Below are 27202 nucleotides of genomic sequence, written 5' to 3' on the forward strand. Positions count from 1 at the left end.
GAGTACAAATAATTGAAGTTAAACAAGGGAAGACTTGGAGGCAATTAAAGATGTAAATTACGTGTAATGGTGCATGGCAGTATTGGCATGTTTTATCATGGTATTGTAATAGATCACAGGAATATTTATTGTACGGGTGTCCTTTTTCTAATGCATATTTACCCTGAACAAGGCTAAAAGCCATTGGATGCAGGGCTACAAGAGAAATTAAAAGAAGAATAGGTACTCAGGAAGACTGAAGGTAGGAATTAACATTCCTCTTGAAATGGGACAGATCATAATTTGGAGGGAAATGAGCACCGGACAAGGAATTCCAAAGAGTTGCAGCACGTGGGAAAAGCTTTTGGAATATCCTTTTGTTCTACATCTAAGTACTGCAGCTATGGGCTCCGTGCGCCAACAAAAGAGGGCGCTTTTTTACCTCTTTTGAGAGCTCTGTGGATGGGACACACAGCGTGCGCGTACTCTTCTGAACTGCTTCGCGTGCAAAGTACGCACCACTTTCTGGATGTGCGAAAGCTTTAGCCACCGTGCTTCGCGTGGGTGTCAGGGGTCGTCGGCACGCGAATACATTCAAATTCAACTTGCGATGGTCTCCGAGACTAATCTCTGCCTCCAATAACTTTGGATACATTCGCAATACGCAGTGGATGGATCAGAAACCAGTCTAGGTCACCCCCAACTCTCCTTTTCTGTCCGTTGATGAAGTACTTGTGCACAGATCCCATGGGCTCCGTGCGCTAACTAAAGAGGGCGCCCTTTTACCTAGCAATGACGTCCCATGGGAGAGACGTATACCTTTTGCTGGTTGACGTGCACGCACCGTTCCTTGTGTGTGACGCATGTACACCAGGGGATTTGTGATAATATGTACACGCAGTGGCCACGCTTTGCGGCAAAATATTGCAGTCAGGCAAGATGGCGTCGTTCAGTCACCCCCAACTGTACTTTCTTTGCCGGTAAGGGGGTACCTGTGAACGAAGCGGCTAGACCTACCCAGCACGATATGTGTCAGAGGGGTACCCCCCCCCCCCCATCTCCCTATACATGTACCCTATACAACCCCTAGATGACTGTGACCTAACACATCCCCCTAGATATCTCAAGACAATTCCTCAGATTCTGATAAAAACAAATGACCAACACAAAAGAGGGGAGTTCCTTCTTTCACATAGACCTTTATCATGCTGCCACCATTTCAGTCATGTTCCCTGTACCCAATAACAGTACTGAATGATAATGTTTTTGTGCAAAAAGGAACCAGACTATTTGTCCTGCCAGCCTCGCTTTGGTTACATAGATTTGAATGGGAAAAAGTCAAATGGCTGCACCACGATAAAGGTCTGTTGTGCTACATATGAGTGCAACAGTAGGTTCAAGTGCCACCCGAGTAAGCTCGTGAATTTTTCTGGCAAGCCCTTGGATACAACTGTTTAAACAGTATAACTGCTAAAATTACATACTGGTAGGTTAAAAATGTACATCTTATCATAAGAAAAATGGAAAAAACCTCATCCCAGTTAAGAAACCTTCAATCACCGAGTGTCCACATAATTAGATCAGATTCAATTTTGACAATATCTTTTTTTCACATTTTTATGTAAAGGCCTCATGAATTTTTATGCCCTAGCTGTTTTTGAACTGTCAGCAAAGAAAATGGCGTTACGGACCATTAGCGGCATGTCTATGTCTTCCACGCCCGAGGCCAAATTGCCTGTGTTATTTTATTCAGCCCTTCAGTGTGGTAGGGTCGTTTAGATTCATTTTTCATTAATAGGTCAAGAAAAGCTCATTTGTCTGCGAAGTTTTTGCCCAGAAGCTGGTACTTGGTGGTGCATAATATTCATGAACAAAATTGCTGGCCTGAAGCCACGTACATGCTCAGACATTAAAACTGCATGTTGATCATGTAAGAGTTGTTGTTCAAAATCCGTTGGCCTCTCGCCAAACTGACATGTACAGAACATGAACCGTGTGTTAATTACAAATACCAACTACATGTTCATACATGTTCTACTAAGTGATTAATAACACGTAGATGAACCAATGGCCCCCTTGGCATGCCATGGTGCCAGCGCCGCATGGGATGTGGGCCTCTTCGTGATGTCTCAATGTCTGACATGAAGTACGCGTGTGGTACATAACTTAATCCATCTAGTGTCGCCGCTGAGTCCATTGTAAATATGCATTTGGGTCGCCAACGCATGTTTTCTTAAGTTGTGCGTTATTAGTCTCATGTTGAAGTGCCTGGTGAGAAAGGAATTTGACATTATGAGCGCGTTTATGTTATAAACATTCCGATGTGTTTTTTTTTCAATTTAAAGGTAAATATACAACATTTGCAAACATCAACCAAAAAAACCTACAAAATTATTACGAAATACTCACTTGACTGTAAGTGAATAATAGTCTCAAGCATCCTGTGAAATCATGGCACCTGGTGTGCTGTCATTTTTCAAGAAAATTGGAATTATTGTATCAATTTCCAAAAATGATCGGCCAAGCAAAAAAAACACTTTTTCAGAAAAAAAGGGCACTTAAAAAAGGGCACTCTTTACAAATATTACAAATATTTGGAGGAGGGAAGTGCTGGTGAAAAAAGGGTATTTGAATGGGAAAGGGCAGTCTTTTTCAAAATATTGGGGGTAAATAGTCCCCCCCCCCCCCCCTTGCTGGCTACACCTATGAACTTGCTCTGTTTCGTCTGAGATGGGATCAGGGCCCAATTTCTTGGCTCTGCTAACTGGTTTCGCTACGGCAGCAGAAGTTCATACCCTGCATGTCAGTCGTAATTTTATGCAATGAAGACGTCATCCAGCACAGCCTGGGCCCGCTAGGGTGGCAAATGTATATAACCATGGATATTGAAGAGACAGGGTACCAGGCATAAGCTAAAATATGGCCACTGAACATGAATACAAAAAGTTTGGAAATATCGCCAAAAGAAAATTGACAAAATTGGAGCATTTAACTGTTTATTTCATTAAAAAGGTATTCATCTCGGTCCATTAACAGCGGTCATTCCCAAACCTGGTCATCATCACGCAGTGCAGACTTAATCCTCACACTGTTATTCCCTTATTGTACAACACATGTTTACGGTGTTAGTAGTAAAACATCTAGATTTTTTTTTTTACAATTGATCTAAAATTGTCAGATGTAAAATTGATCAATCAAGTAAGTGTCTTTTTTTTCCCCAAATAGCTCATTTTCGTGGAAGTTTAAATACTTCCTGAATGTGAATCCGGAACTTTTCATTGTCAGATAAATTATCTGGTATGCAGAAAACACATGTTTTTCCTCTTCCAAGAAACCCTCTGTAAATTCACCTTACAGGTCACTTTTTTATATTTGATCAAATTATGAGTAGATTTCTTTGAGAAATATATATTACGCACTAAAATTCCACATTACAGTTTAAAAACGGTCTGTTTTCTGCCAACTATTTATTGTTATTTAAAACTGGTACCAAAATTGAAGATGAACTGCCCATGCTAATTGTAATTTCCTCTCCCCCCCCCCCTCAAAAAAATACATTATAAATTGAATTAAATAAAAAAAATTGTTAAAAGTTACTTTCTTTTGAAGTTCTAGTTTTTTTATTAGTATTTAACATTGAATGAATGCATCGGCCATGATTTTTTTTGGAACAATTACAGTACAAATTGCTTATTACTTGCAGCCTGACAAATAAATCACTTATCGCAGGATAGACTGGTCCCTCGCCCATAAGAATTAGTAATGTACCGGTAGGGACTGGGAACTAGTGTACTCCCATGCCAGATATATTTGTGCGCATAAGCAACCCAATATACCGGTACATGTAAAAACTTCTTCTTTTTTCAGAGGGTTGCAGATTTCAAGATTAGAAAATAAGTTGGAATTTTTTTTCATTAAAATGAAACATTCAAGTTGAGAAGAGAAAAAACCCAATTTTTTGAAGAGCATGGACAGAACATCTAATCCTAACCCCCTTGTAGTTCCTCAGGACTACCCTGCTAAATCCAAGAGAGTCCAACTGGAGTTTCCTGCTCTATCCACTGCACCTTTGTCTGCTGAATCCAACAGAGTCCAACTTGGCATTATAATGCGGTTTAGTTGCCTGCTGAATCCAACATTTTGCATCAGGAATGTACACAAGGGGTTTACTGCTCAATCCAACAGGCTCATATGCTATAGTTGGATCCTGTTGGATTCAGCAGGGTTAGGGTTTTAAAATATTAACGAAATATGGTGAAAAATACACAGTATTTAAGTTCAAATGTTTCATTTTTCCCATGTTGTGAGCATCTACAAAAAATGTGCACTGCAGCCCCAGTATGTGTCTATTTAAAACGTAAGGGTTCATTCCAACTCTCCGAAGTGCATCGGACTTGCACATCGGTCATTGGAATTGGATATCTTCCATGATCCGTTTATTATTGACACAGCATTTGTTCACCCTTCTAACAAAAAATTAAAATCTCTCCGTCCTTCTAGAGCGAAGACTTCAGGACATGGGAACCTTACACTAAGCCTTGTTTGGACTAGAAACGTAAGACGAGTAGGAGGGGGCGATGCACGATGCGAGTTTGCAATCCGTGGGCGCTCTTGCCTCGTTGCCTCTGATTGTGCTCAATCCAGAAACCAATACTCATTATGGGGTCTTGATGAAGAAGTCCTGGAAGGGGATCTGATTTACATGTTTTTGTCTGCAACTCCCCAGGATGCTAATTTATTTTCCGCAACCAAGTATAGTCACTGTCCATGATAGACTCTTTGCATGGTAGCCATTTTGGAGGTGCAGTAGACCTTTTGGTGTGCATTCATGGTTACTTAACCCTCCTGCTGTCTGAACAGTCACAGACAGTCAGAAAAATCTTCCCCTGCCGTGCCTTTTACACAGGCTAGTCACCAGCAGTCGGATCATATTTGAAGCAAGTACCTTGACCAGTCAAATTTAGTCAACCGACAAAAGCTGGCAAGTGGTAGGCACAGCTGGCTTATCAATCACTTACAGTCAAAGCATAGCTGTATCAAGTTACATACATGTATAAAACAGACACAGTCAGTCAATCCTGCTTTATGTAGGCTGGGAGCTCTTTAACTGTTAAAAACAGTTTTGCACAGAGTGTATGTTTGCATAGGAGGGTTAATCAAAACAACAACTTCACCTAACAAGATGAGTGCTGCATTTAAAGGGATATGCTTCAGTTATTATGGAGAGTGCACATGTAATATTTGATTGGGGGTATAAAAGTTTAAAATCATCTACGTACATAAACTGTAAGCGGGGTGTTTTAAGGAATTTAGTCCACAGCTAGAACCATCTTGTTGAGACAACTGATGCATGCGTGTTACGGTTAGTGACTATACTTGGTTGCAGAAAAAAAGTAAATTACTCCAGAATCGGTCGATTCTAGACAGCTGGATTTCCCTAAAAGCTAGACACAATTTGCTACAATCGACTGGTAAAGGTACATCTACGGTGCTCCCCGACATCGATTGTTAAGAGTCTCCGCGTGATAGATAATCTTGGTTTGCGTTCAGTGTGGCCGTATTGATGTAATTTTGGTTGTTTGGAAACACCTGCGGTTTCCTGCGAGTCTGGGCAAAGAGTTGTGTACCAACGGAAGAGGTCTGCAGGTGATAATTTGTTGGTTAGTCGAGACTGCGGAAGGAGGCAGATTTTGGAGGATTCCAAAGAGCGAAAGATGTTTGAATCCATGGGTTTAAAATCTGAAGTAATTTTAGAACACCCTCAAAAGAAGTTTGTTGGGTTAATTCTTAAATACACACTTGCAGGTGTTCTGGAGATATCAGTTCTGTCAACAATGACATGTATCGCTGAACTGGATTTCACTCGGCCTGTTGACACAAAAATCTTTTGCATGTAGAGGGATCGAGTGGCTATAAGTAAACAGTAAGAAGTGTTAAGGTTGTAAAAGTGTTCTGATGCTGGTGAAACCGTGCTTGAAAAATTATAGAAATCATCCAACTTGTCCGACCGAAATTGAGGTGTGCTGTCAAGTTTTGTGGATTCTGAAACTGCATTCACATTGGACTTAATTTTGGCCTGCCGAAAGTCATTCCCTTTACCGTAGCGTGCTCCCTTGGTATCTTATGAGGGCGCTCTTACACCAAATGTGGTTGTGGAAAAATGCAGCCAATGATGTCACAGAACACAGTCTTAAAAATACTGTACAGTAAAAAAATCTCATGTACAGTATTTAGGCCTACACATGTGAACTACAGAGGCCAAGATACACGTACATGTAGGTGACCCACACAGAAACTGCACTTGATCATAACGTTAGTTTTACATAGTAAATCTAACAATGTAATTTTTCTGTAACCCAGTCCCACGGTCTTGGTTTTGGAGGATTTTTGAGGCTAAATGGCAAAAAAAATGTTGGTTGATTTCGGAGGATGCATTGTGTCGAGTTCGCGGGCTGTACCGAGCATTGTTTACATTCAGTCATGCATAATTGAGCCCTGCATTAGGCTCGATATCATCCGCACTGCTTCTGAATGTCGTCGGCACTGCCTCAACCCATCACAGTGATTGTTGAAGGATTTTGGCAGATTGAGGCAATGACCTTTCCTCCACTCAACAAATTCAGAAATACGGATGCTTTTGGTGGATGAGGCTGAACCCAATTTTTACATGGTAGCAATTAGAGGATTTTGCAGGATTGAGGATGGTTCCTATAGCCAAAAGGGCCCAGGGGGTTAAGGTTCAAACTTGACATGACTGGAAGAAGTTGACAACCATCCCTGTAAAGTTTACGTTATGTCAGTCTCCCTTTAGTTTTACCCCAAAAAAGTCCAGTGCGAACATGAATTAGTTAGTAAAAGGAATTTAAAATTGAATGTGACAGCTCAGAATTGATTGCCCTACTTCATTTTTGTCAGCAGTTTTTGAGTCCAATTTCATCCTCTCAGATGCTCTAAGTGTCTACGGCAGCTCTTGGTTAAATTGTGCTTCAGATGATCCATTCACCCTTCATTTCTCTCCCCGTCAATCGCAATCTCTTGAGAATGGCGCTTTGAGCCCCATGAAATCCCCCTGTCACATCTTGTCGGTCTCGGCAAACAACTTCAAGTGGATTTTTTTTGTTTCCAGAACATCTCTCATGTCGAAGCCATTTCAGGTGATTTCTATCCCTCAAGTGTATGACAAGGCGGGGGCGTTTAGTATCCAGACTTGATGAAATTGATATCAGGGGCTAGTGCTCCCTTTCTGAGAGTTTCGCTCCGTACTTAAAGATACACGTAGTATGTACAACCTTTGCAAACATCAGACAACACAAGCCCTTAGACTATTTTTGAAGTCCGTCACAAGTCCATCACAAGTCATCAAGTCTTAAGTCATCAAGACTAAGGCATTCCTTTGGTTTTATTTTTAAACCTTTCAGCACTCGTTGGATTCAGATTGTCTTCTGAACTTTAACCCTAACAGAACTCAACCCATCAAACCCCAACGCATGTTTTGTTGGAATCTGTCAGTATGGGTTCAGTACCCCTCAACTGATTGTCGAAAAAAGCGTTTTGTAAATGACTACAGCCGTGGCTACAGACGTAGAGGATCATGCACCCTTTATCAGAATCGGCTTGTTGAAATCGCTCACCCTATTAAAAGTTTATGAATCTTGACCTTGTTTCATTTCAGATAAAAGAAAACAACTTTCAGAATGGCAAAGGTAACGTGCCACGCCAACAGGTCACTGTTGCTAGTGTTCTGTCGCTGGGCATCTTCAAAGACGCCATGAATCAGTTTAACGAATCACCCGTGTATCGCCATGGCGGTCGGGCCAAACAGACAAAGGAGGACAAATTTCCGTTGGACAGGAGGCGGACTAAGGGGAAACAGACAAAATCAAAGACTAAACCAGTACCCGAGCAACCGGTACCCGAGCAACCGGTACCCGAGCAACCGGTACCCGAGCAGGTCAACTCAAATCAACTTACTAACAGTGCTAATGCAAACTCAATGGACAAGGCGGCCATATTGGTGGCCCCGCCGGCATATGATGATAATGACCCACCTGACGAAGCCCCACCATTCGATGGAGCCTTGCCTGCGGACAAGGAAACTTCGCCCATTGGGGGCGGGAAACCAGTGAAACAGTACCAGAGCAGGAAGGCCAACATGACCATCGTCGGCAATAAGACTGTCCAGTTCGATTACTCATCGAGTTGTCCGATTGAAGGAAAGGATGCCGTTTCGGCGCTGGGTCGTGCCACGACGCTGCAATGCAAGCAGGACATTGCCGACGTCGTCTGTCGGATGAAGAAGGGCTCCCTCTATCCTCAGAAGATTGCAAGAATGTGCCCCCTGAAAGGTATTGTATGATTTTTTCTTTCTCTCTGATTCTTAATCATTTGCTTTTATTTAATTTTCTCTAGTCTTGGAGTTTGTAATTCAGTCGGCTTCCTTGCAAAAATGCAGAGAGAGTTCAAGTTAAATGACATAATTAGTAAAAGTTACGTTTGGGTTTTTTTCTTCAGGCAAACCAAATAATGAAGTTGACGACAAAATCAAGTACAAGCTAGTCGACGATAAACCAGTACGCATTGTGTACGTTCTAGTTGTTCACGGCCGAGCTCTTCGCCAAGTCCGTCGGTTGATACGGCTGCTGTTCCACACAGATCATTACTTCTACATACATGTTGACTCGGTAAGTAAATTTACCTCCGTATGAAAATCAACGTTGCAGAATGACACCAATCAAAAAAATCATTAGGTGCGACTCTAGTCAACCCAAGTAGCTTTCAGACAGGTGAAGTTCGTGTGAAATTTACAGACTGAAATTTACATCTGAATTTACCATATTTGAAATTTGCCATTAGTGAAATTTACCATAAGTGAAATTTACCACACGTGAAATTTACCACACCTGAAATTAACCATAATACCTGTAGGTGAGATTTACCAAAGGTGACATTTACCATACATGTAGGTGACATTTGCCATAATAGGTGAAACTTACCATAATATGTGAAATTTACCATAAAGGGCGAATTTTACCATAATAGGTGAAATTTACCATATTACATAAAATTTAGCATCTAGGTGAAATTTACCATAGGTGAAATTTACCATGACTAGTCTCTGGAGTGATTCTGAAGGACTGCAACAGATGAGTAACATGTGTTGATGGCTTGTGCATACATAGTCACCCTGTACTGTTTCAAACATTGACATTAATTATTCAAATCTGGTTATTTGGTTCAGCTTTCGGCCACCAGTCTAAAATGGATGTCGTGTCAAGTTACGGTCGGATGTGAGATGTTCTCAGTCCTTCCACTAAATTTGTGTTAACAGAAACAGATGTGTCCAGGAAAATTTGGCATGGAAACATTAAACACAACATTGAGAAAAATGTGTTGAAAATAATGATGCATCAATAATAAAAATCTTTATGGCATTAAAATATGTACACGTATGCACCATAAAATATTCTCTAGGTTATCAAGAGTTTTGATTCTGAAGTAAATTAGCCAAAGTTGGCACATATCTGTAAGAGCAAAAATTCCATAGGGGGAAGACTGAGATAAGAAATGAGATTTTGTAGATGTGGCAGGCAACCTTCAGAGAGTTGTATTTAAGGAAGAGCGTTTGCTGATGAAGTTGAGACTGACACAGGACGATTGACTCGGTTACCTGGTGAGACTAAAATTGGGTCTGTAAAGGTGACGCTCCACAAGGCATGAAAACTGAAACTGACTAGAAACTTCAAATAAATTGAGAATATTTGAGTCAGGCAGGGTCATGTTCAGGCATGCTCTTGTGGGAATTTCTGCCTTATAGACTTCAGCTTGGATTTATAATTTTCCTGCATCATACCCAAGGCTGAACTCCGAAACCCCCCCCCCCCTCAAGTCTTGAACAGAATACCCACTGTTCGCCAAATGTCACCTTCTTCTGTAGCAATCAACTCCAATAGACTTTAAAGATGTACCAATGTTAAACAACCAGTTTAAGTCACAAGTAACAGTCAGTCAGTCAAATATGTACAAAGACATACTTAAAGCTGGACCTCTGCGACCAGCAAAAAGTAGGGTTTTTTGTTAAAATAAAATATACATGTACGGTACAGGCTGAAAGTTAGTTGGGCGAAAATAAAGTTGAATTTGTTGAAGCATATGGACAGTTCATGTACATCTTTAACCGGTTTCCACCAGATAATTGGGTTGAAGGGTGGTATGCGCCAGGCAGACAACATCGCCCCAGATTCCGTGGAATTGGATCAGTCTGGGACTAAGGGGCTCCAAACATTTCCCCTCCCTCCTCCCGAAAATAGAAAAACCGATGATCCCTCTCAAGAGATTGGAAATAAAGTAGTTCGGACTATCTCACGATGATGGGGAAGGATTTAAACGACATCGAGGATTTAAAAGACATCACGGAGCTGAAAAGCAGAAAATACATGTACTGCTCAGCAGATGTTTGTGCTAAACGGAAATCGGCAGAGAACCGGTCACAAGCAATATCCATTACTTTGTACACGCCATTTTGGTTGGTAACCGGTTTTAGTAAGCACATTTTTTTAATGCTTAGCACATTTCAATGCCATTAGCTATTGGCTCCAGGTCTACCGGCGATCCTTTAATCCTGTTTGAAGATCATTTTTCCACCTGAGCTGCTGCCGTCTGATCGGAAAAAAATTGATTTACCGAGATTGGATTTCAGGTTTCGAATTACCAACATGTACCGGTATGTATATCACCAGGCAGAATTGGGAACTGAGATAGTGAACACTTTTTTTTTTTTTTTTTAGAAATTGAAATAATTTGCCAATATTTCAACCTGTCAAGATGCGTTACCTATTCTCGAATTTGAGAATATGCAATTTGTATTGGGGAGTTTAATTCAGTGTGAGATGATTCAAGCTTCGGGGTATTTTTTCAGCGATAAGTTTGCCAGTATGGATTAGGGAGAGTATGCTCTGCTCTCCATGTTGATGAATCAGCTTGGCTTGATGTACAGGATGTGTAAAAATAAAAGTAATCTGAAAACAATGGCTAAATATGCAAAGCAAAAGTTATAAACTTGAAAACTGTTTAAGTGGGTCCATCTTTAAGGCCAAAAACAAAAAGTCTCCGGTTTCTGCTATAGAGCTTGCCCAAAAAGTGGTGCGGCGACGCGGCTTTTTTTTTTTTTACCTGATTTTTTTGCTTCAAATGTCGGCTGATGACTGCAAATGGTGCCCGACTAAGCTTAGTGCAAAAAAATGGGAGTCCAGAGAGGCCACATAAAGCTTATTCTTGACCATAACCCAATCTAAAAACACGTTAAAATTGTGCAGCAGCAGGATTCCAGTCAAACCAGTGAGTTTGGCGGTTTTGAGACATCATCTTTCATTGAAAAAAAAACTTTTTCATTTTGCCGACGCGCATGGCTACTGCGACGCGCGCGCATACCAAAAACCGGAGATTTTTTTTTTTGGCCTAAGGGTATTTCATTAGCTTTCCATTAGAGTAGATCATTTGCAGCTATCCAAAATGTAACTGGCGAAATTATTGTTAAAAAGCATACTTGCTTTAAAGATAGTAAAAACTCCCTGTGAATTTATTATTTCTGGCATGCTGTCATTTTGAAGAGAACATTAAAAGAATGTCATTCCCAAAGATGTGTCTAAAGACGCATTTTTGGAAATTTCTGTTAATAGTAGTCTGTTTTAAAGCCGTGCATGGGTGTGTGCAAGCGTTGACACGGCGCACACGCGCATGCGGTTGCTATAATTCGTCAGTTGATCGGTTCAGTGCGTTCTCGGCATTTACTGAGCTAAAACTTCATCAAGTTAGTTGTTTTAAAAGCACCCTTCTTTAAATTTTGAGCACTTTACATTTTGTACCCTATCTTTAATTGCATCTCTTCAGTCACGGTCATGGATGACTGAGCACCGCAGATTAAAAAAGAAAACCAAGAGACCCCCTTTTCCAAGTTTTCTAAATAAGTGGTGAGTTGAGCTGTTTCAAGAATGCACTGTAGCTGTGGCCAGTAAGTTGAAAGGGGTATGTTTAATACATACATATAATGCTGCCATAAAAATGGATAATTGATTGTTGAAGATTTGTTAGAAAACTTCCAACTAACAAGTAGACGAAGTCACCTCTTATTTTTGCTTCGGTTTCTTCCCCCTCCTCCTTTTTTTGAAGCAAAGTCATATTTTCTTTGAAAGACTTGAAAATTCCTACATGTAGGTTGCCTAAACAAAATTCATATTAACTCATTCAGAGAAATCGAAATGTATTGCTGCTACATGTATGTCTCGGTATTAAAAGAAAGACACTTCAGTTGAAGAAAGAAATTGTTAATTTATTATTGGAGATTTGCTTCAGTTCTGAAAAACAATCAAGTTACGTAAAAACAGCATATTTACTAGTTATTTGTTTTTGAATCAGTTTTATTCCAAGAAATAATCTGTCATGGTCTCTGCGGTAAATTAACAATATATCACTCTGAAGATTCGGACAAATAGAATTAGACATCCGTGGCATCGTTTCCTGTCGTATCTTGGCTCTCCAAAAAACAAGCGAAGACACGGCCAGAAGCAGAACTGATAGTTCCTGATAAATATTTGGACACGATTCCGACGCGTGTTTTCTCTTTGATTTATCAGTATCCCCCATCCCCGGAGGGCCTGTCTTAGTTTCCCCCGGAATGACTGGCAATAAGCCCCCTGTTGTTACTTACGCTCAACTGAACAAATAAGCAATAAAAATACAGCGCCAATATCGCTGCGCTGCAATCCTGTAAAAATGTCAAGTTGGAGTGGAACCCTGTGTAGTTTATCATTTTAATCCCTCCCCCACTAAAAAAAAAGAGGGAAGGAGTTATGTGTGAAGGTTGAACTTGAAAGTATCTTTCTCGAAAAAAAAACACTTAGAGGAATCAGTGTAGAAATCCACATTACATGTTATTGTACATTCATTCACACAGTGTACCTTAATTCGAAGTGATAGTCAAAGCCGTAACTGAATCCTCACTATGGCTACATAGTGGCTAATCCATGATGTTACATGCATACCTTAATTCAAAGTGATAGCTGTAGTCAGAGCCTTAAATGAAGCCTTGGGTTACAGTGGCTACCGTATCTGTAATCATACATGTATGTAAGCATGTCCATGCTATTTTTTCGAGTATCAACCTGAAAAATAGATGTTGTTTTTAACTTCCTATTATTCTAGCAATGAAATAAATTTGAGGCTTTGCATGGTGGGGTATCGGTATCGTTTCGGTTTGCGGTAACACCATGTGGTAATAACTACTGCTTAGAAGATATTAGTTCTGAAAAGAACTTGTCCTGCTTATTATCAACTTTGCTAAGTAGTTTTTTGTTCTGATAAGAACAGTCCTGCTGTAAGTTCTAAACGAACTTGTCTTTTGGTCTCCAATAAATTGAATGAAATAAATTGCTCACTATTGAATGAGACATCATTCCAAAAAATAGAGCCTAAAAGCTGACCCCTGGTGGCGTGCTTCCGTACCCCTTGAATAGGAAAACTAGCGAGTAAAAGTCACAGAGTTTTAAAAATTATTTTTGGTACATTGATTTCTTAAGAAAATCACCCTCTGACTTGTGGGCATGTGGGCTAAAGGAACATGTGGGCTAAAGTAAACAAACAGGGGGACACACTACCAAGAAGGGGGGGGGGGACATCTAAACTTAACTAAAATGATTTTTTTTTTTTCTAAGGGGAGCTACATGTACATGTACTCCTATTTAAAACACTATAAATACATGAAAAGATACAAGTAAAACTTCGCCCTGCCACATATACATTGTAAATATTTGAAAAAAATGTATAACTTTGAGTTAAAAGGCTGATCTTCAAGACAATTGTATAAAATTCCCTGGTCAACCGAAAACAAACTACATGTAACAAACAAACAAAATTCCAAAAAAAACACTTCACAGAAATTGAAATAGGAAAGTTATATTTGATTGGTTTGTGTTTACTTTATGGTTGACTCTCAGTGATTCCTATTAAACTATTTGCCTCGGGTTCTCACCCAAATTAGATTTTGAAGAAGAAAAAAAAATTAACAAGAGGATTTGGAGAGGAGATTATTTTTGACTGTCACCTCTTAAACCTCCACTGAGTGCGCTCCGTCGCTCAGTCGAGCTCGCAACTCTTGTTGATGTATTGGTCGTTGGAGAGTCGCGGGAGCGTAATTGCTCAGTGTGAATGGTGTGACCACTATCAACATTGTTCCCCGGTGCACGTGCTGTGCACCACTTCGTATCGTGCGCGAACAGAAGGGGGAATTTGTTCGGATGCACTAAAGTTAATTAGGTGCTGTGTGTTTCTGTATGTGCTAAATGCTCGTCGGTAAATCGCTCGTCACTCAGCGGTGTGCTTCGTGGGTAATGTGCATGCAGAGGGATCATTTGGGACCGGCACTGGAGCAGACTATTAAAGGGATAAAGGGGGTGTGAGAAATGAATTATTTTTTTAGTATCAGAAATAAATTAGGGCTGTGCATAGGAACCAGGTACTCGAGTACCCAACCGTTGATGTCAGGAACCGGTTCCAGATTATAAGAACGAATATCCGTAACCAAATTTACATATTAATTAGTAACTTCTCAAACAATGAAAAAGAAAGGTTTTGAATGTCATTTGTGGAGAATGTTCAAAATAAAAACCAGGCTAAATGGAAAATCAAAACAGATTCATGTTTATGACGCTTGCGAAAAATTCAATTTATTCAATAAATTAAAGCTACCGGTACATGTAATTAAGCTTAGAACTGTACACACTTACATCTTGCTGTTGACGCGTTGATGTATTCTTGTGTGGATCTTTTATTTATGATCAATCTGTACAGCAACTTCCGATTATTATCTTTTGCTAAGAAAATATTGGTTAACGTGGTCAGTAATTGCCTCAGAATGTACCACAGAGCATCTAGAATCATTTTTTTTGGGGGGGGGGGGGCCTTAAACGGGCCCCGAACCCCACGCCTGTAGCTCAGAATAGCTGATTCAATGACTCCAACCTCGAAAATGATGTTCAAATTTTATCTTTTGCTGAGAAAATATTGGTTAAAGTGGTCAGAAAGTGCCCTAGATCACACCAGAGAAGTAACTAGAATTTTTTCATGGCCCTCAAGCGGGCCCCGAGCCCCACAATGAGAGGGCTTCGATCACGCTTCGCATTAGTTCTGATCAAGGTATGTGCCCCCCCCCCCCCACTCTTGAGAAGCGATTGATGCCCCTGATCCTAGAAATAGGATTGTTTACATCTCAAAAGCTGGTCAGAAAGTACAATTCTTAGTTCCATCGGCTGAACTCTGAAGAAAAATCCGATATCCACTTCCCTTGAAAAAGTTGCCGTTTAATTACAGTGCGTTATGGTTGACCCAAGATGGCGGACCATTGCTTCAATGCATGGATGGATAGTGCAGTCCGAGGTCGGTGGTGCATACCAACATCTCAAGAAACTCACCAGACTGGCATTGATGTTTGAAAGCCTGGTGGCCCAAGTTATCACAAGAAAAGTACATGTTATGCCATGCATGTTATTGCCGGAATCAGAGAGTGTGCAGGCTTACATCCGGTATGTTGCCCTTAAAAAAAAAGGGAAGTGACTCCATTTGCCAAACGAAAACAATGGGTTGTCTTGTCATTCTAGACAAGTTGTGAGATTTTGCATGCCAGTTCACTGGACTCGTGCTGAGTCGTGCACAGTGGTAGGATTCAAATCTGGATTTTCTTAAAATTCAGTTGAAATTCTATGAGACGGTTTGGATTTTTGGTAACAAGATATAAAAAAAAAAAAAAAAATAGTTAGTGGCCTGACGTTTCGACCCTAGCAGAGTCTTTCTCGAAGGCTGAATGACAAGACTATAATAAACATAAACAGGTACATGGTACCTGTTTATGTTTATTATAGTCTTGTCATTCAGCCTTCGAGAAAGACTCTGCTACGGTCGAAACGTCAGGCCACTAACTATTATTTTGCATTTATACCATAGGTCCTTTTGGTTGGTAAGCAGTTTGCAACAGCTAATTCTATTTTTCAAGATATTAAAAACTGATCTGTTTTGGGGTAAGCTAAAGAACACAACTGCAGTGTCTTCCAAATTGCTCAATGGTGTAATGATTGTAACAGCATTTACTCGCTAGTTGATGGAATGAGAGCAGTTTTTTTCTTGCATTATCAAAGGAGCTGGCTTTAATTTTGTCAGCCAAAAAAAAAAAACCAAAAAAAACCAAAAAGTGGGATGTTATCTCAAATATAGAAAAACTAAGTGGTTACCGGTATTTACAGTTCTGTATTTGCTGAATTGTTTACATCATTAATTGAGCCTGAGGATCTTTTCCAAAGTTTTTTACAGAATTTTGTAGGGCTGTCCATGTTCGAATAATTTAGTATTTGTTAATGGAAACTGCACTTGATCGAATATTCAAATATTTGAAACTTGCCGATCAAGTTGTACACACGCCAGCTGCAGCTGCCTTCCTCGCTGGTCAAAAGTTGCATACAAGACGCGCCGGTTAAAATTTACATGCAGCAATGGATGGGCGGCTGGAGTGTTTTGCAGTAAGCACTGTATGACCGTGACGGGAAGAAAGAATGCGACTATTAAATAGGACTAGGATGTTTCTGAATGCAAGCAACAACATTAGCAACATCGCTGAATTCCCCCCCCCCCCCCTCGATCTCCCCCGGAATTCCAGTAAACATCATCGACCCATACTTTTGAAGGCGACATTGCACATGATGTAATTAATATAACATGCCACATTCCAAACCCCAAAAAAATCTAAACATATTTGTCAAGGGGAAAAGATTGATCATTCCCCACGATAAGTGATATGGCAATTGAGTTAGATGGCATATATACGTGCAGTAATTGCTACTATTACAATGTGCATTGTGCCTTTGAATGATTGATGTCGCTACAGCCATGTTTGATACGGCAATTTGCTTTGAGTTCCTACTGCTAGTGTGTGCTTGTTGTTCATGTGTTATACTCGATCTGACTGTATGTCAGCTGACAATCTTTAGAAGAGAAAAAAAAAGAGCTAAATTTCTTTTGTGTGTGGGAATGAATGTACTACCGGTAGTGATGTGCATTTACCGATAGAACGGGAACCGGGTACACTATTGAAGCAAAACACGGATATCGAAATTCAAATCCCGGAAGTTGTCTGAACTTTTCTTTATAGCTTTACGGGGTAAACTGCAAAATTTCGCAAGCGTCATCTATCGCGTGTTAAAATTCAACTTAATGTGAAATCTGTTTTGGTTTGTCATGTAGCCAGGTTTTCATTTTGAAAATTCCCCACAGATGTTGAATGCATTTCTTTTTAATTATTTGAGAAATTACTGAGCAATTTGTAAAGTTGGTTATGGGTACCCGGTCTCATAATCTTGAACCGGTTCCTGACATCAGTGGTCGGTATTCGAGTACCTGGTTGCGATGTACACCCCTCGAATGTATATGTTCAGTTTTCATAAGCACAATCTGATCATCAGCTGATAATCTTTTAGTTTATACAGAAGCCTGATCACATCAGGTTATTGCATTAGTTTGCAAAAGTATTGTCATTTCGCAAGGGAAATTTCGTTGAAATGCCCTGAGGCATATTTTCATCAGAATTAATCAAATGAGGGTTTCAGTTTGATATTATTGCACTTTCCCATTTTTTTGTACAGAAAAAAAATCTCAAATGTTTTTTTTTGGGGGGGGGCTCAATAGTTTTCTTAGAAACCAATAAGACATTTCATTTCATTCTCAAGTCAACCTTGGGTCAGATACCCTGAAGGCAAGACAGTGGCTATCAATATTAACTTAACAGCCTTGAAAGGTGTCTGACTATTTTTGACAACGGACTTGTGTGAAAGACAAACCGAGGTGTTAAGAAAACTGTGTCACTGCCCGTCGGCTCCATTAACAACAAAGGCCCCAAATTTCCAAATCTAATTTCATGAACTTGTCAGAATAAAAAATTGAGATTCAGCGCACACACACATGCAAATTTGGTGAGACGTGCGAAAAAATGCATTTACCATGACGACAGCAGCTCCCGCTTAATTCACTGACCGGAGACTAATATAACAAGTCCGCTTCCCCCCTTCCAACCGTTCCGCCGTTTCATCAGGCAGCGACTTCTGTGACATTTCACTCAGAGTTCTCGGGGAAATATCGAGAGCGCTAGAGGGTCCAGGCTCTTCAGCTGTGTGTAATTGCCTCATAAATTCCGCGACGACTTTGCCCGGTTTTTTTTTTTTGAGCCACGGAGTTCCCCCGGAAATTAGTTACGACGGATGAAACTTAATTACCCGGTGTTTACTCTTTCTACTGACTTGGAATCCGTTTCCTTTGCTGGCCGTTTCCATTTTTTATTCCTTTTCATATTCCGATTCCCTTTCTTCCTTTACTTCTCACGAGCCTTACCGGACAAATGTTTTGTTCGCGTCTCAAAGGAAATTTTGCTTGAGGGTTTTTGACAAGTCCATCGAAGACCTCGAAGCATGAAGCAGGGAGGTGTTGTATTTTAGTGGAGCGTTCGGGCAATTGATGTCGGGAGAGGAAGTCAGTCCGTATATCTGAATTTTAAGAGGCTGAGTGTATTGGTGCACTGGGTATTTTTATTGGAGAAAGCAAGGGTAATCAAAGTATGAGGTCCCTGTTTGTGTTCTTGTTTTGCTTTGGATTTGCATTGTGTGGTACTTCGCATTTCATCCGTCCACAGAACGTCTTCAGTTCCCGCAATTGTGTGGACATCTTTTGTTCACAGGTCCACACAGCGACTGCAATGCTGTTATGCTCATTGAATCATTGAAAGGGGAGGTTCTTCCATTTTGCCAAAATGCAGAAATGAGGTCAAGCAAGCACGAACGTGCGCCTCGAACAAAGACACGGTGGCTTTAATAGCAAGCATGGTCAAAGATTGGGAAAATGGAATTCACGTTGATGACGTAAATTAACCAAAGGGTCTCACCTTGGGAATACAGCTGTCTGTAGGTGGGGCAGTTAATTTGTCACGCAATATTGCGGCGTCGGTAGAATTGCATCGAAGATGACTCGAGTTATCTCATTGATTTTTTTTTTTTTTTTTTTCAGCGGCGAAGAGTTGAGGAGAAATGTCATTCCAACTGATTGCACATTGTTATGATTTCCTTCTGATAGCACGATCTGACGACACTTGACTGTAATTGGCTGTTTTATTGTTTGACAGGATTGAAATATAATCTTATAAAATATAGTCTATGGAAAATATCCCATGGAAAGCATGGGTCTATGATACGCGAGCAGATTCGGTGATTAATTATGCAAAACAAGACTGCGTCTTGACATCGAGATTCTGACCATTCAGCAGGCACCTTCTATATATCGGGTCTTTGGTAACCCGTTGTTGTATTACAGAAACATGGCATCCAAATTGACCAATCAACAGCTTAGTCTACAGTTCTGATCAAAACGACGTCTCTGATTGGCTGGCATGCGGGGTCGCATAAAAAGTTGCGTGTCATAATGTATCAGATGTTCGACCGTACATCTGCACACGTGATACTTGGACTGTATAAGACAATGGAAGTGTCTTGATACCATATAGTTGCTTTCATGTCTGCATTCCTGTTCCAAAACTTCTCCTTTTTTGGGGCTGAAAACAAACTGTTCTTGTGATTTTTAGACATGTTTCAATTATTAAAATGTTGTTTATTCAAATCTTTAACACAAGACCCAGCCCATCTGCCTTAGTTAAGAATTTACAAAACTTAAATCAAATACGATTGCACTTTACATGTACATGTAGGTATTCACTTTAGCACGCTTTATGTTCCCTTCTGTCACGAGTCAGCCACCTTGTATAGGTGGCAAAAGAAGCCCTCTGAAATATGTCATAAAAACTTTAGAAAAGTAGAAATTACATGTGTGATGTGACAGAGGCAAATTTGGCATTTTAGATTTTTGTGCTCTGATAAATATTTCAAAAATATGAGTGAAATATCATCTTGTGATTGACGTTGAATGCAATTTTTTTTTTACATGTGAGGCGAGCACTACTATCATTCCAAAAAATAGTCTGGCTCCTTGCCATTCCAGAAGCTACATGTAACATAAATGGAATTGATTCGGGAAATGTGATCTCATGCATGTACATGTATGTACGTATTTCCATCTCGTTTATAAGGCCCCTGGGATTCGCTAAGAAATGAGTTCTCGTGACTCTTACACCATGATGCAGTTCAATCACCTCAAAGATAATTCTTAAGCTGGAGGCTGATTATCGTCACGACTTGAACTCTTTTCCTGCCAAATATGATACCTGAATCGCTGAATCTCCATCCATGGATTATTCATTTGGAGCGTTTACTTTTGCCTGAGTGTTTTTTCCAAGTTAACATCCCTCAGATGGCTAATCATTGTTATCAGTATGCATTAAAGAAAATTACTTGTGGTTTTTACATGATAACATTGCATGGATATATGATATCAAGGCAGCTGCACTCAAATCTAAATTTCTTAAATGAACACCCACCCCCTCCATATTTCTCTGGGGATCATACGACTTTAATTACTTTTTTGCTCATGTCTTGCACTTGCTGAGACTTACATTTTTTTCTGAAAATGGGAGCTTATTTTTTGTGCCTTGTGGCCTTTTTTGTGGGTAGCATCGAGCAAAAGTGTGACAAGAGGTTTGTCATTAGCAAATTGGGGATTTTACTCCAAACTTTTGGGGGATATTCAGAGGGTGGCGAGGACGATTTGGAGGAGGGGGCTGGGTTGGAAGATATCATTCAACGCTTGGGAGCGCTGTTCATAATTTGTATCATGTGTTCTGGATATTAAAGTTGCTGGATTTTAGGTCCCTTGACTGAAATTTATTAAAGTTTAAAGGATCCATGTGATGAGTTTTTCTGAGGAACACAATTTGTGCAACTTTCTACTGCTCTTAAATTCATCAAAACTGTTTGGCATTCAGTTTTGTTTTGTTTTTATTGAAAAAGTGCACTTCTTAAATTTTTTAATTTATTCCATGCTTTTCCGGACAGCTGAGGGCGCTGTTGCTGCGATGTCATTTCAGGAAGACACTGTTCAATTTAGGGGTTTCTGTTCAAATTGTGAACCCAAAAATTTGCTCAATGAAAACATTTGTGAGAAACCTTTGTTCATTGGGTTACTGTTCGTACTGACACCATAAGGAATCACCAAAGGAAAGAAAATATCCAAAGTTCTGGCAACTTTTGGTACTGAAATAGCTGTAACATTGAGGTTTCTGCCTGAAATGACATCACACTTTTGTTCATGAATATGGAAATTTGTATTAGCATAAAACCAAAAAGGCACCAAAACACCCTGGAAAATGGCAATAACGAAAATTGAAAATGTAGGTTAAATGGGACACAAAAGTGCATTTTCAAGGAAAGCACAAAAACAAATTCAATTTCATGGACTTTTCAATACCTACATGTACAACCTTTTTGTAATGAAGGGGCTTTGAATCCCCCCCCCCCCCTCCTTACCCACCCATACAAGTCTGTATTTGCCTGCAATCAGGGACCCCTATTGTCCCTCTTTTGTTTGACTGTAACTTTTTAGGAAGACCTCCCATATGTTTCATTCACGAATCCAAATAGGGACCTCTCAGGAATTGGGGACTCTTGTGTCCTTTATTGTTCAACGTCCCCTATTGAATGCAGAAACAAACTCACCAACCCAATCTCCATCCCCAAACAGCCACTCCCTCCCCCACCAGCCACTCCTTCCCCAACTGCCCCATCCCTGCCCCACCCCGACCCCACCCCACCCTCCAGCATTGGTACACAGTGCTAATAATGTTTATACATAAATTTGGTTAAAGGACAAAATGTTAAAAAGACCATCATTCTCATCAATACACCACAGAGGTCCGACTACCTTCACCGTGAGCTCAGCAAGATGGCCCAGGCCTTCAGCAACATCCGACTGACCCCCTGGAGGTTGGCCACCATCTGGGGTGGAGCCAGCCTCCTACAGGTCTACCTACGCTGCATGGAGGACCTGCTCAACATGGCGGACTGGCAGTGGGATTTCTTCATCAACCTGAGCGAGTCCGACATGCCCATCAAGTATGCATGTGACACTCAGTTTTAAAGTTGCATTGCCCCTGCCACTTTCGACTTTCATCCCGAAAGATAGATTCCTTTTCTAAATTTCTCTTTTCTAGCAATACAAAAGTTATTATATTTCCACCGAATGCTTAATAGGGCGACTTACCCATAGACTTGCGCACGGACCTAAAAAAGTGACTTAACACAAGTTTACCTTATCCTGCCTCCATGAATTTCGGTAAACTTATGTTTGGGCCATGAGGAATTGATCTAGATGGTTTGCGACAATAAAATTCCTTCTTCTAACGGTCATTTTAACAAAAGGGTGATGCCAAATTGTCCCCCCCCCCAAATAAGGCGTGTTGCCCTCGTATAAATAAGATCTGTCGCCCAGTGGCGTCGCCAAGGGGGGGCCAGGGGGGGCACGTGCCCCCCCTGGAAAACCTAGTGCCCCCCCGAGTGCCCCCCCCATCTGAGATTTGGGTTGGTAAAAAAATATATATATATTTTGTTATATTCAACTCCCATCATCTGAGTTGGTTAAATAGCAATTTCTGGAGATATCTTCAGATCGAATTTAGCATCAAATGTGGCACCATTTTGCATCTAGCCCATCCTCCGTATGCGAAAATTTTCCAAAGGGGAGGGGGGCACCCCCTCCCCTTAGACCCCTCCCCCAGGACGGCGATCCGTATCCACCTAAGTGCCCCCCATCAAATGCTGGTGCCCCCCCTGTGCCCCCCCAGACTGAAAAGTCTGGTGACGCCACTGCTGTCGCCCGCGTACTCGGTATTCAGAAGTTTTCACTTTTGAATGAGACATTGACAGAAAAAATCGGCCCATGTGTAGTGATTGAATTATAACTTTACAATTTTAGAATTATTGACTGCCAAACAATAATTCTGTTTTAGCAGGGTAGGCTGGTTCCCGCCCCACAATCAGTATCGATAAGGTACGGACCGGGAGCCAGTCTGCTCGCAAAGCAGATCTGTTTGTGCCCAAAACAAAAACACTTTTTTTTTTCAGAGGGTTGCAGACGTCTAAAAAAAAAATTAAACAAAGACATTTTGATTGGACTTAAAAAAACAAGTTGAAAATTGAGAGAGAGAAAAAAAAATGAATTTGTTGAAGATCACGGGAATGCAACTTTAAATTTATTTCAAACTGATAACAGAACGTAAAGGAAAAGTTGGAAGGGGTTGGGCAAGAAGCCAAATTTCATTCAGAATGTTTGAAAACAAAATGGTGGCCTAAGACAAAGTAAAAGGGTAGACTTTTCTGTATGTTGAAATGGTTACTAAATGATTTCCATGTGGCACATAATTTTGCTAGAGTGGTGCATGTTTTTTTTTTCAGATTCGGAATTCTGACTTTTTTTAGTTGGTATTAGGAAGCGCCACCATTGGCTGCGCGTGGTAGGACCACTGACAATAATGCACTTTTCTGTCCGGTTTTTATTTACAAAGAATCACCGATGCCAGTATAAAAACCCTGTAATTTACAGAGCATTAGAAGCACCTCCTTGTTGTGTCAACCAAAATTAAATGTCTGGGTTTTTTAAAATCTGTTTTGGGTCTCTTGTTTCAGGACCAATGAGTACCTGGTCAGCTTCCTCAGCCGGTATCGCAAATACAACTTCTTGAAGGCTCACGGAAACGACGACGAGAGGTAGGTGGTGCGCCCCAAAAGGTCAAAGGTCATAGTCTAGGGTCTGCTCAGGAGCCCACTGACCCATTAGTCTGATTTCAAATTTCTCGGCTTTCGATACCTCGGTAGGAATCCAGTCCCTCTGGGTTGGACATGAACTTCCCACCGTACTGTAAACTGGTAGACATATATTGACTGGTTATGAGGTCACTAGTGCATTTCTATGTACCTAGAGGGACTGTGAGTGACCACAATTTGACCAGGAAGGACAATAGGGAAATAGGAACCCACAGGCCCAAGGGGTCATAAACTTTCACTAGTGACCGCATGATTGCAGTCAATATACGTGTATGTTTTATATTGACTGGCACTGAGGTCACTAGTACACATCTATGCATCCTTAATAGGGACTGTTAGTGACTGCAACAGAACCCCAATTGCCAAGACTGGAGGCTGAATGAAGAATAGGAACCCACTGTGGTCACTCACAGGCCTGGAGTTGGGGGATATATGTGCACTAGTGACCATGTGTGTGTATATACCCCAGTCAATATATGTGTTTTGTAACACACCACAATCCACGAAGACGTGACTTCGACTGAAGTATTTGAGAGAGGTGTGTTATAATGAGCTATATTGCATGATTGGATGTGAACACGGTGCATGTGGACTTGTTTAGCATGATTTGCTCATTTGAAAAAAAAATTCTGCATCAGGAAAGTGGGAGGTTGTCGTTTCAGGGAAATTGGCATATGAAAGTGGCATCAAACAGTGTTCTAGATGGGTCTATTAGAAGTCCAGTCACTACAAGTTATCCGCTAGCACGAGTGGGACACAGAATAATGTAGTGCGTCTGTGTCCCACATGCCTCTCGGCCGATATATATGGGACACAGATCACTACATTTTCCATGTTCCGCGTTAACGAGTTTATCTTCAAGCAACTTGATGCACAGTAAAGTTGGAACTACAGCACGCTTTACGCGAACCTTTTTAGCGGTTTAGCGCATGCAGCTGGAATGTCGCTCAAATCTTGGAATAGCGCAATACGCAGGGTGCGATATGGACCGTGCAATAATATCACACCGCTGTTGCCGTGGATCGACCAATCAGGATCGAGGATACAAGTTTGCTTGAAGATAAATGTAAATCACAAGACAATTACAAGTCTGGTCTCCAGTAAAGGGGGATGAACAGTAGTTAAAGGAATGCCTTCGTCAAAGTCCATAGCTTGTTACTTGACTTAGGACTGAATGACTTGTAATGGACTTGTGATTGACTTGTGATGAACTTGTGATGACTTGTAATGACTTGTGATGGACTTGCGAGGACTTACGAAGGACACATTCACACCAGTCATCTGACAAAGCATGAGTCTGTACAGGGTGGTGGTTCATGGTTTTTATGATAAACATGAAAAGCGAACCATTTGGGGGATTTTTGCAATCCTTTATTTTAAACAAAAATGTGTTGATGTTTCCTGCTTCATCTACCGCAAGAGGAAAACGTTGTTCCCTTTTTCTAGTCACGCGGACAGAAAGCTGACAAAGCTGGGCTGGAAAAAGAAAGTGGTTGTGGCAGGATAATAATAATAAAAAAAAAACAATTCAGACTTAGAACATTTATAATTTTCAGTGCCAAAATAAACAGGATATACATGTATGTGAAATCATTTCTAGGGGGAAAAGAGGTCACGTTATGTTCTCGGCAGTATTTAGGGGGAATTTCCCCGCGCATTTCCTAACATGATTGATTTTTTTTTATTTTTCCCAAGCATGGTTTCGGACGTTCGCATCAACTGCATGGCTTATTGTACGTTGAGTTGCAGGTTTATTTTGCTGTTAATAATTTGGACAAGAAGATTAACACTGCCAAAAAATGACTTTCTTATAGTTCTTATTTCAAGAAATTCTTTCTTGTATGAAGAACTATTTTCTCATCTCACTCCCTAAAAAAAAGTTTCTTGGGACTAAGACAAGAAGTTTTTTCTTAAAATAAGATTTTTTTAGTTATTTTTTTCCTTCTAATTTGAAGAATATCATTTTTAGCAGTGAATTTCTTCATGAATGTTTGCATTAATTTTAAACAAAGCTATTCTGATTTGAACAGGAAAGACAAAAAGGGAAAACGAAAACCTGGGTAAGAGTATAACCTTTGTGGTCTTTTTTTTTTTTGGAGGGGGGGGGGAATTAATCAGTTTTCAAAGTTTGGATAGATGGAGATTTAATATTTGTTTATTTGTCACTTTTGCCTATGACTCATCACATTTCGTGGTAACTTTTGTTCTCTTTTTTCAAACTCATTTCAATTTATTTAAAAAATCAAGCTTTTTTCCCTTTAATGTAGCAGTCAAACAATTTGTTGGGTTTTTTTTTTGAGGAAAATAAGTTGTGTTCGGTTTTGTTTGTTTTTTTGCAAATTTTTTTTTACCATGAGACGATAGAGTTTTTCTTTACCCTTGACAGGATTTTTGTTCTGTGTGATTTGTTGAAAAGTTATGGCTAAGCTTGTAAAGACTGTCAAAATCTGTTAAGGCCACTTTTCAAATTATCTGGTTTCTAATGAAAGGCATTCACACACCTTCTTGGTATGTGAATGCCTTTCATTAGATACCAGATAATCTGAGAAGTGGCCCAACTTGGAATTCAATTCCTTTCGTTTAATTGGCTATATCTCTGGACTGGGGTGTCCAAATGAGATGGGATAAAGACCATTGCGTAGAATATTTACTAAACTCTCACACTTTATAGAGAAGTATTTTTAAAATCGATGGATTGACTGCTACATTTTTATTGACACACCCTGAACTCTTCCACTTTCCTTTCCCTACCATCCCGGAAAACTTGCTCTCTAACCACACAACATTATTTACTCAACCAAAAATAATCAATGACAGTTTTTTTTAAAGGGTTCCACTTCACTCATCTTTTTCCAATTTCTACTTCCCATTTCACGTTTGCTGTGTTTTACCAAAACTCACTCGGTTGATTAATGTATGTGTAAGTATGTATCACCAACAATGACGTCATGTTCCTTTTTAACACTTTTATCTTCTCTTGCATGACAGAGGGGGCTGTTCGGGACTGTTCAATAAAGGGAATTAAAATGTCTTGGCCGGTATTAAACAAGTACATTTACAATGTAAAACCGGCGACCAGGCCTCAAGCCGGTTTAAAACGCACTTGTCTAAAGACCGGCGAAGCACATATTTATTCCCATTCATAAATACCTTTGGGCCTAAAAGTCAAAACAAGTCAAAAAATTAAAAATTTCAAACAATTTTGTTTCACTATTACTTTATGTTATGGTATGTGCCTCTCGCGAGCAGTACTAATAATCTCCTTATATGGAGATTGGTGCGCACGTGGTGCATACTGTACAATGTTGTGCAGAACGTGGCAGTGCCGGTGTAGTGTGAATTTAGGACTCAATGAAATACGGACTCATTTGAAATTTTGCGCATGTCTAAGCGAAGACTGCCAATGTTCACCCAATAAAAGGGCGTTTAAAAGGGAC

At 40.3% G+C, this 27202-nt stretch overlaps 1 protein-coding gene across 4 annotated transcripts in view; it reads left to right on the forward strand.

Annotated features, from left to right (window-relative positions):
• The window catches only part of LOC119735427 (xylosyltransferase 1-like), a 61451-nt gene that overhangs the window by 22797 nt on the left and 11452 nt on the right, over nt 1-27202 (forward strand). For 3 of the 4 annotated variants that reach the window (XM_038209127.1, XM_038209128.1, XM_038209130.1), the window contains 5 exons: nt 7652-8324; nt 8491-8660; nt 21856-22058; nt 23628-23708; nt 25796-25825. In XM_038209127.1, the coding sequence (XP_038065055.1) occupies nt 7652-8324; nt 8491-8660; nt 21856-22058; nt 23628-23708; nt 25796-25825 (1157 nt within the window). The remainder of the gene's footprint in view (nt 1-7651; nt 8325-8490; nt 8661-21855; nt 22059-23627; nt 23709-25795; nt 25826-27202) is intronic. The other variant, XM_038209129.1, reaches the window with a different exon arrangement.

The sequence above is a fragment of the Patiria miniata genome, unplaced genomic scaffold, assembly GCF_015706575.1.
Source record: "Patiria miniata isolate m_02_andy unplaced genomic scaffold, ASM1570657v1 HiC_scaffold_29, whole genome shotgun sequence".
In the NCBI taxonomy this organism is placed as follows: Eukaryota; Metazoa; Echinodermata; class Asteroidea; order Valvatida; family Asterinidae; genus Patiria; species Patiria miniata.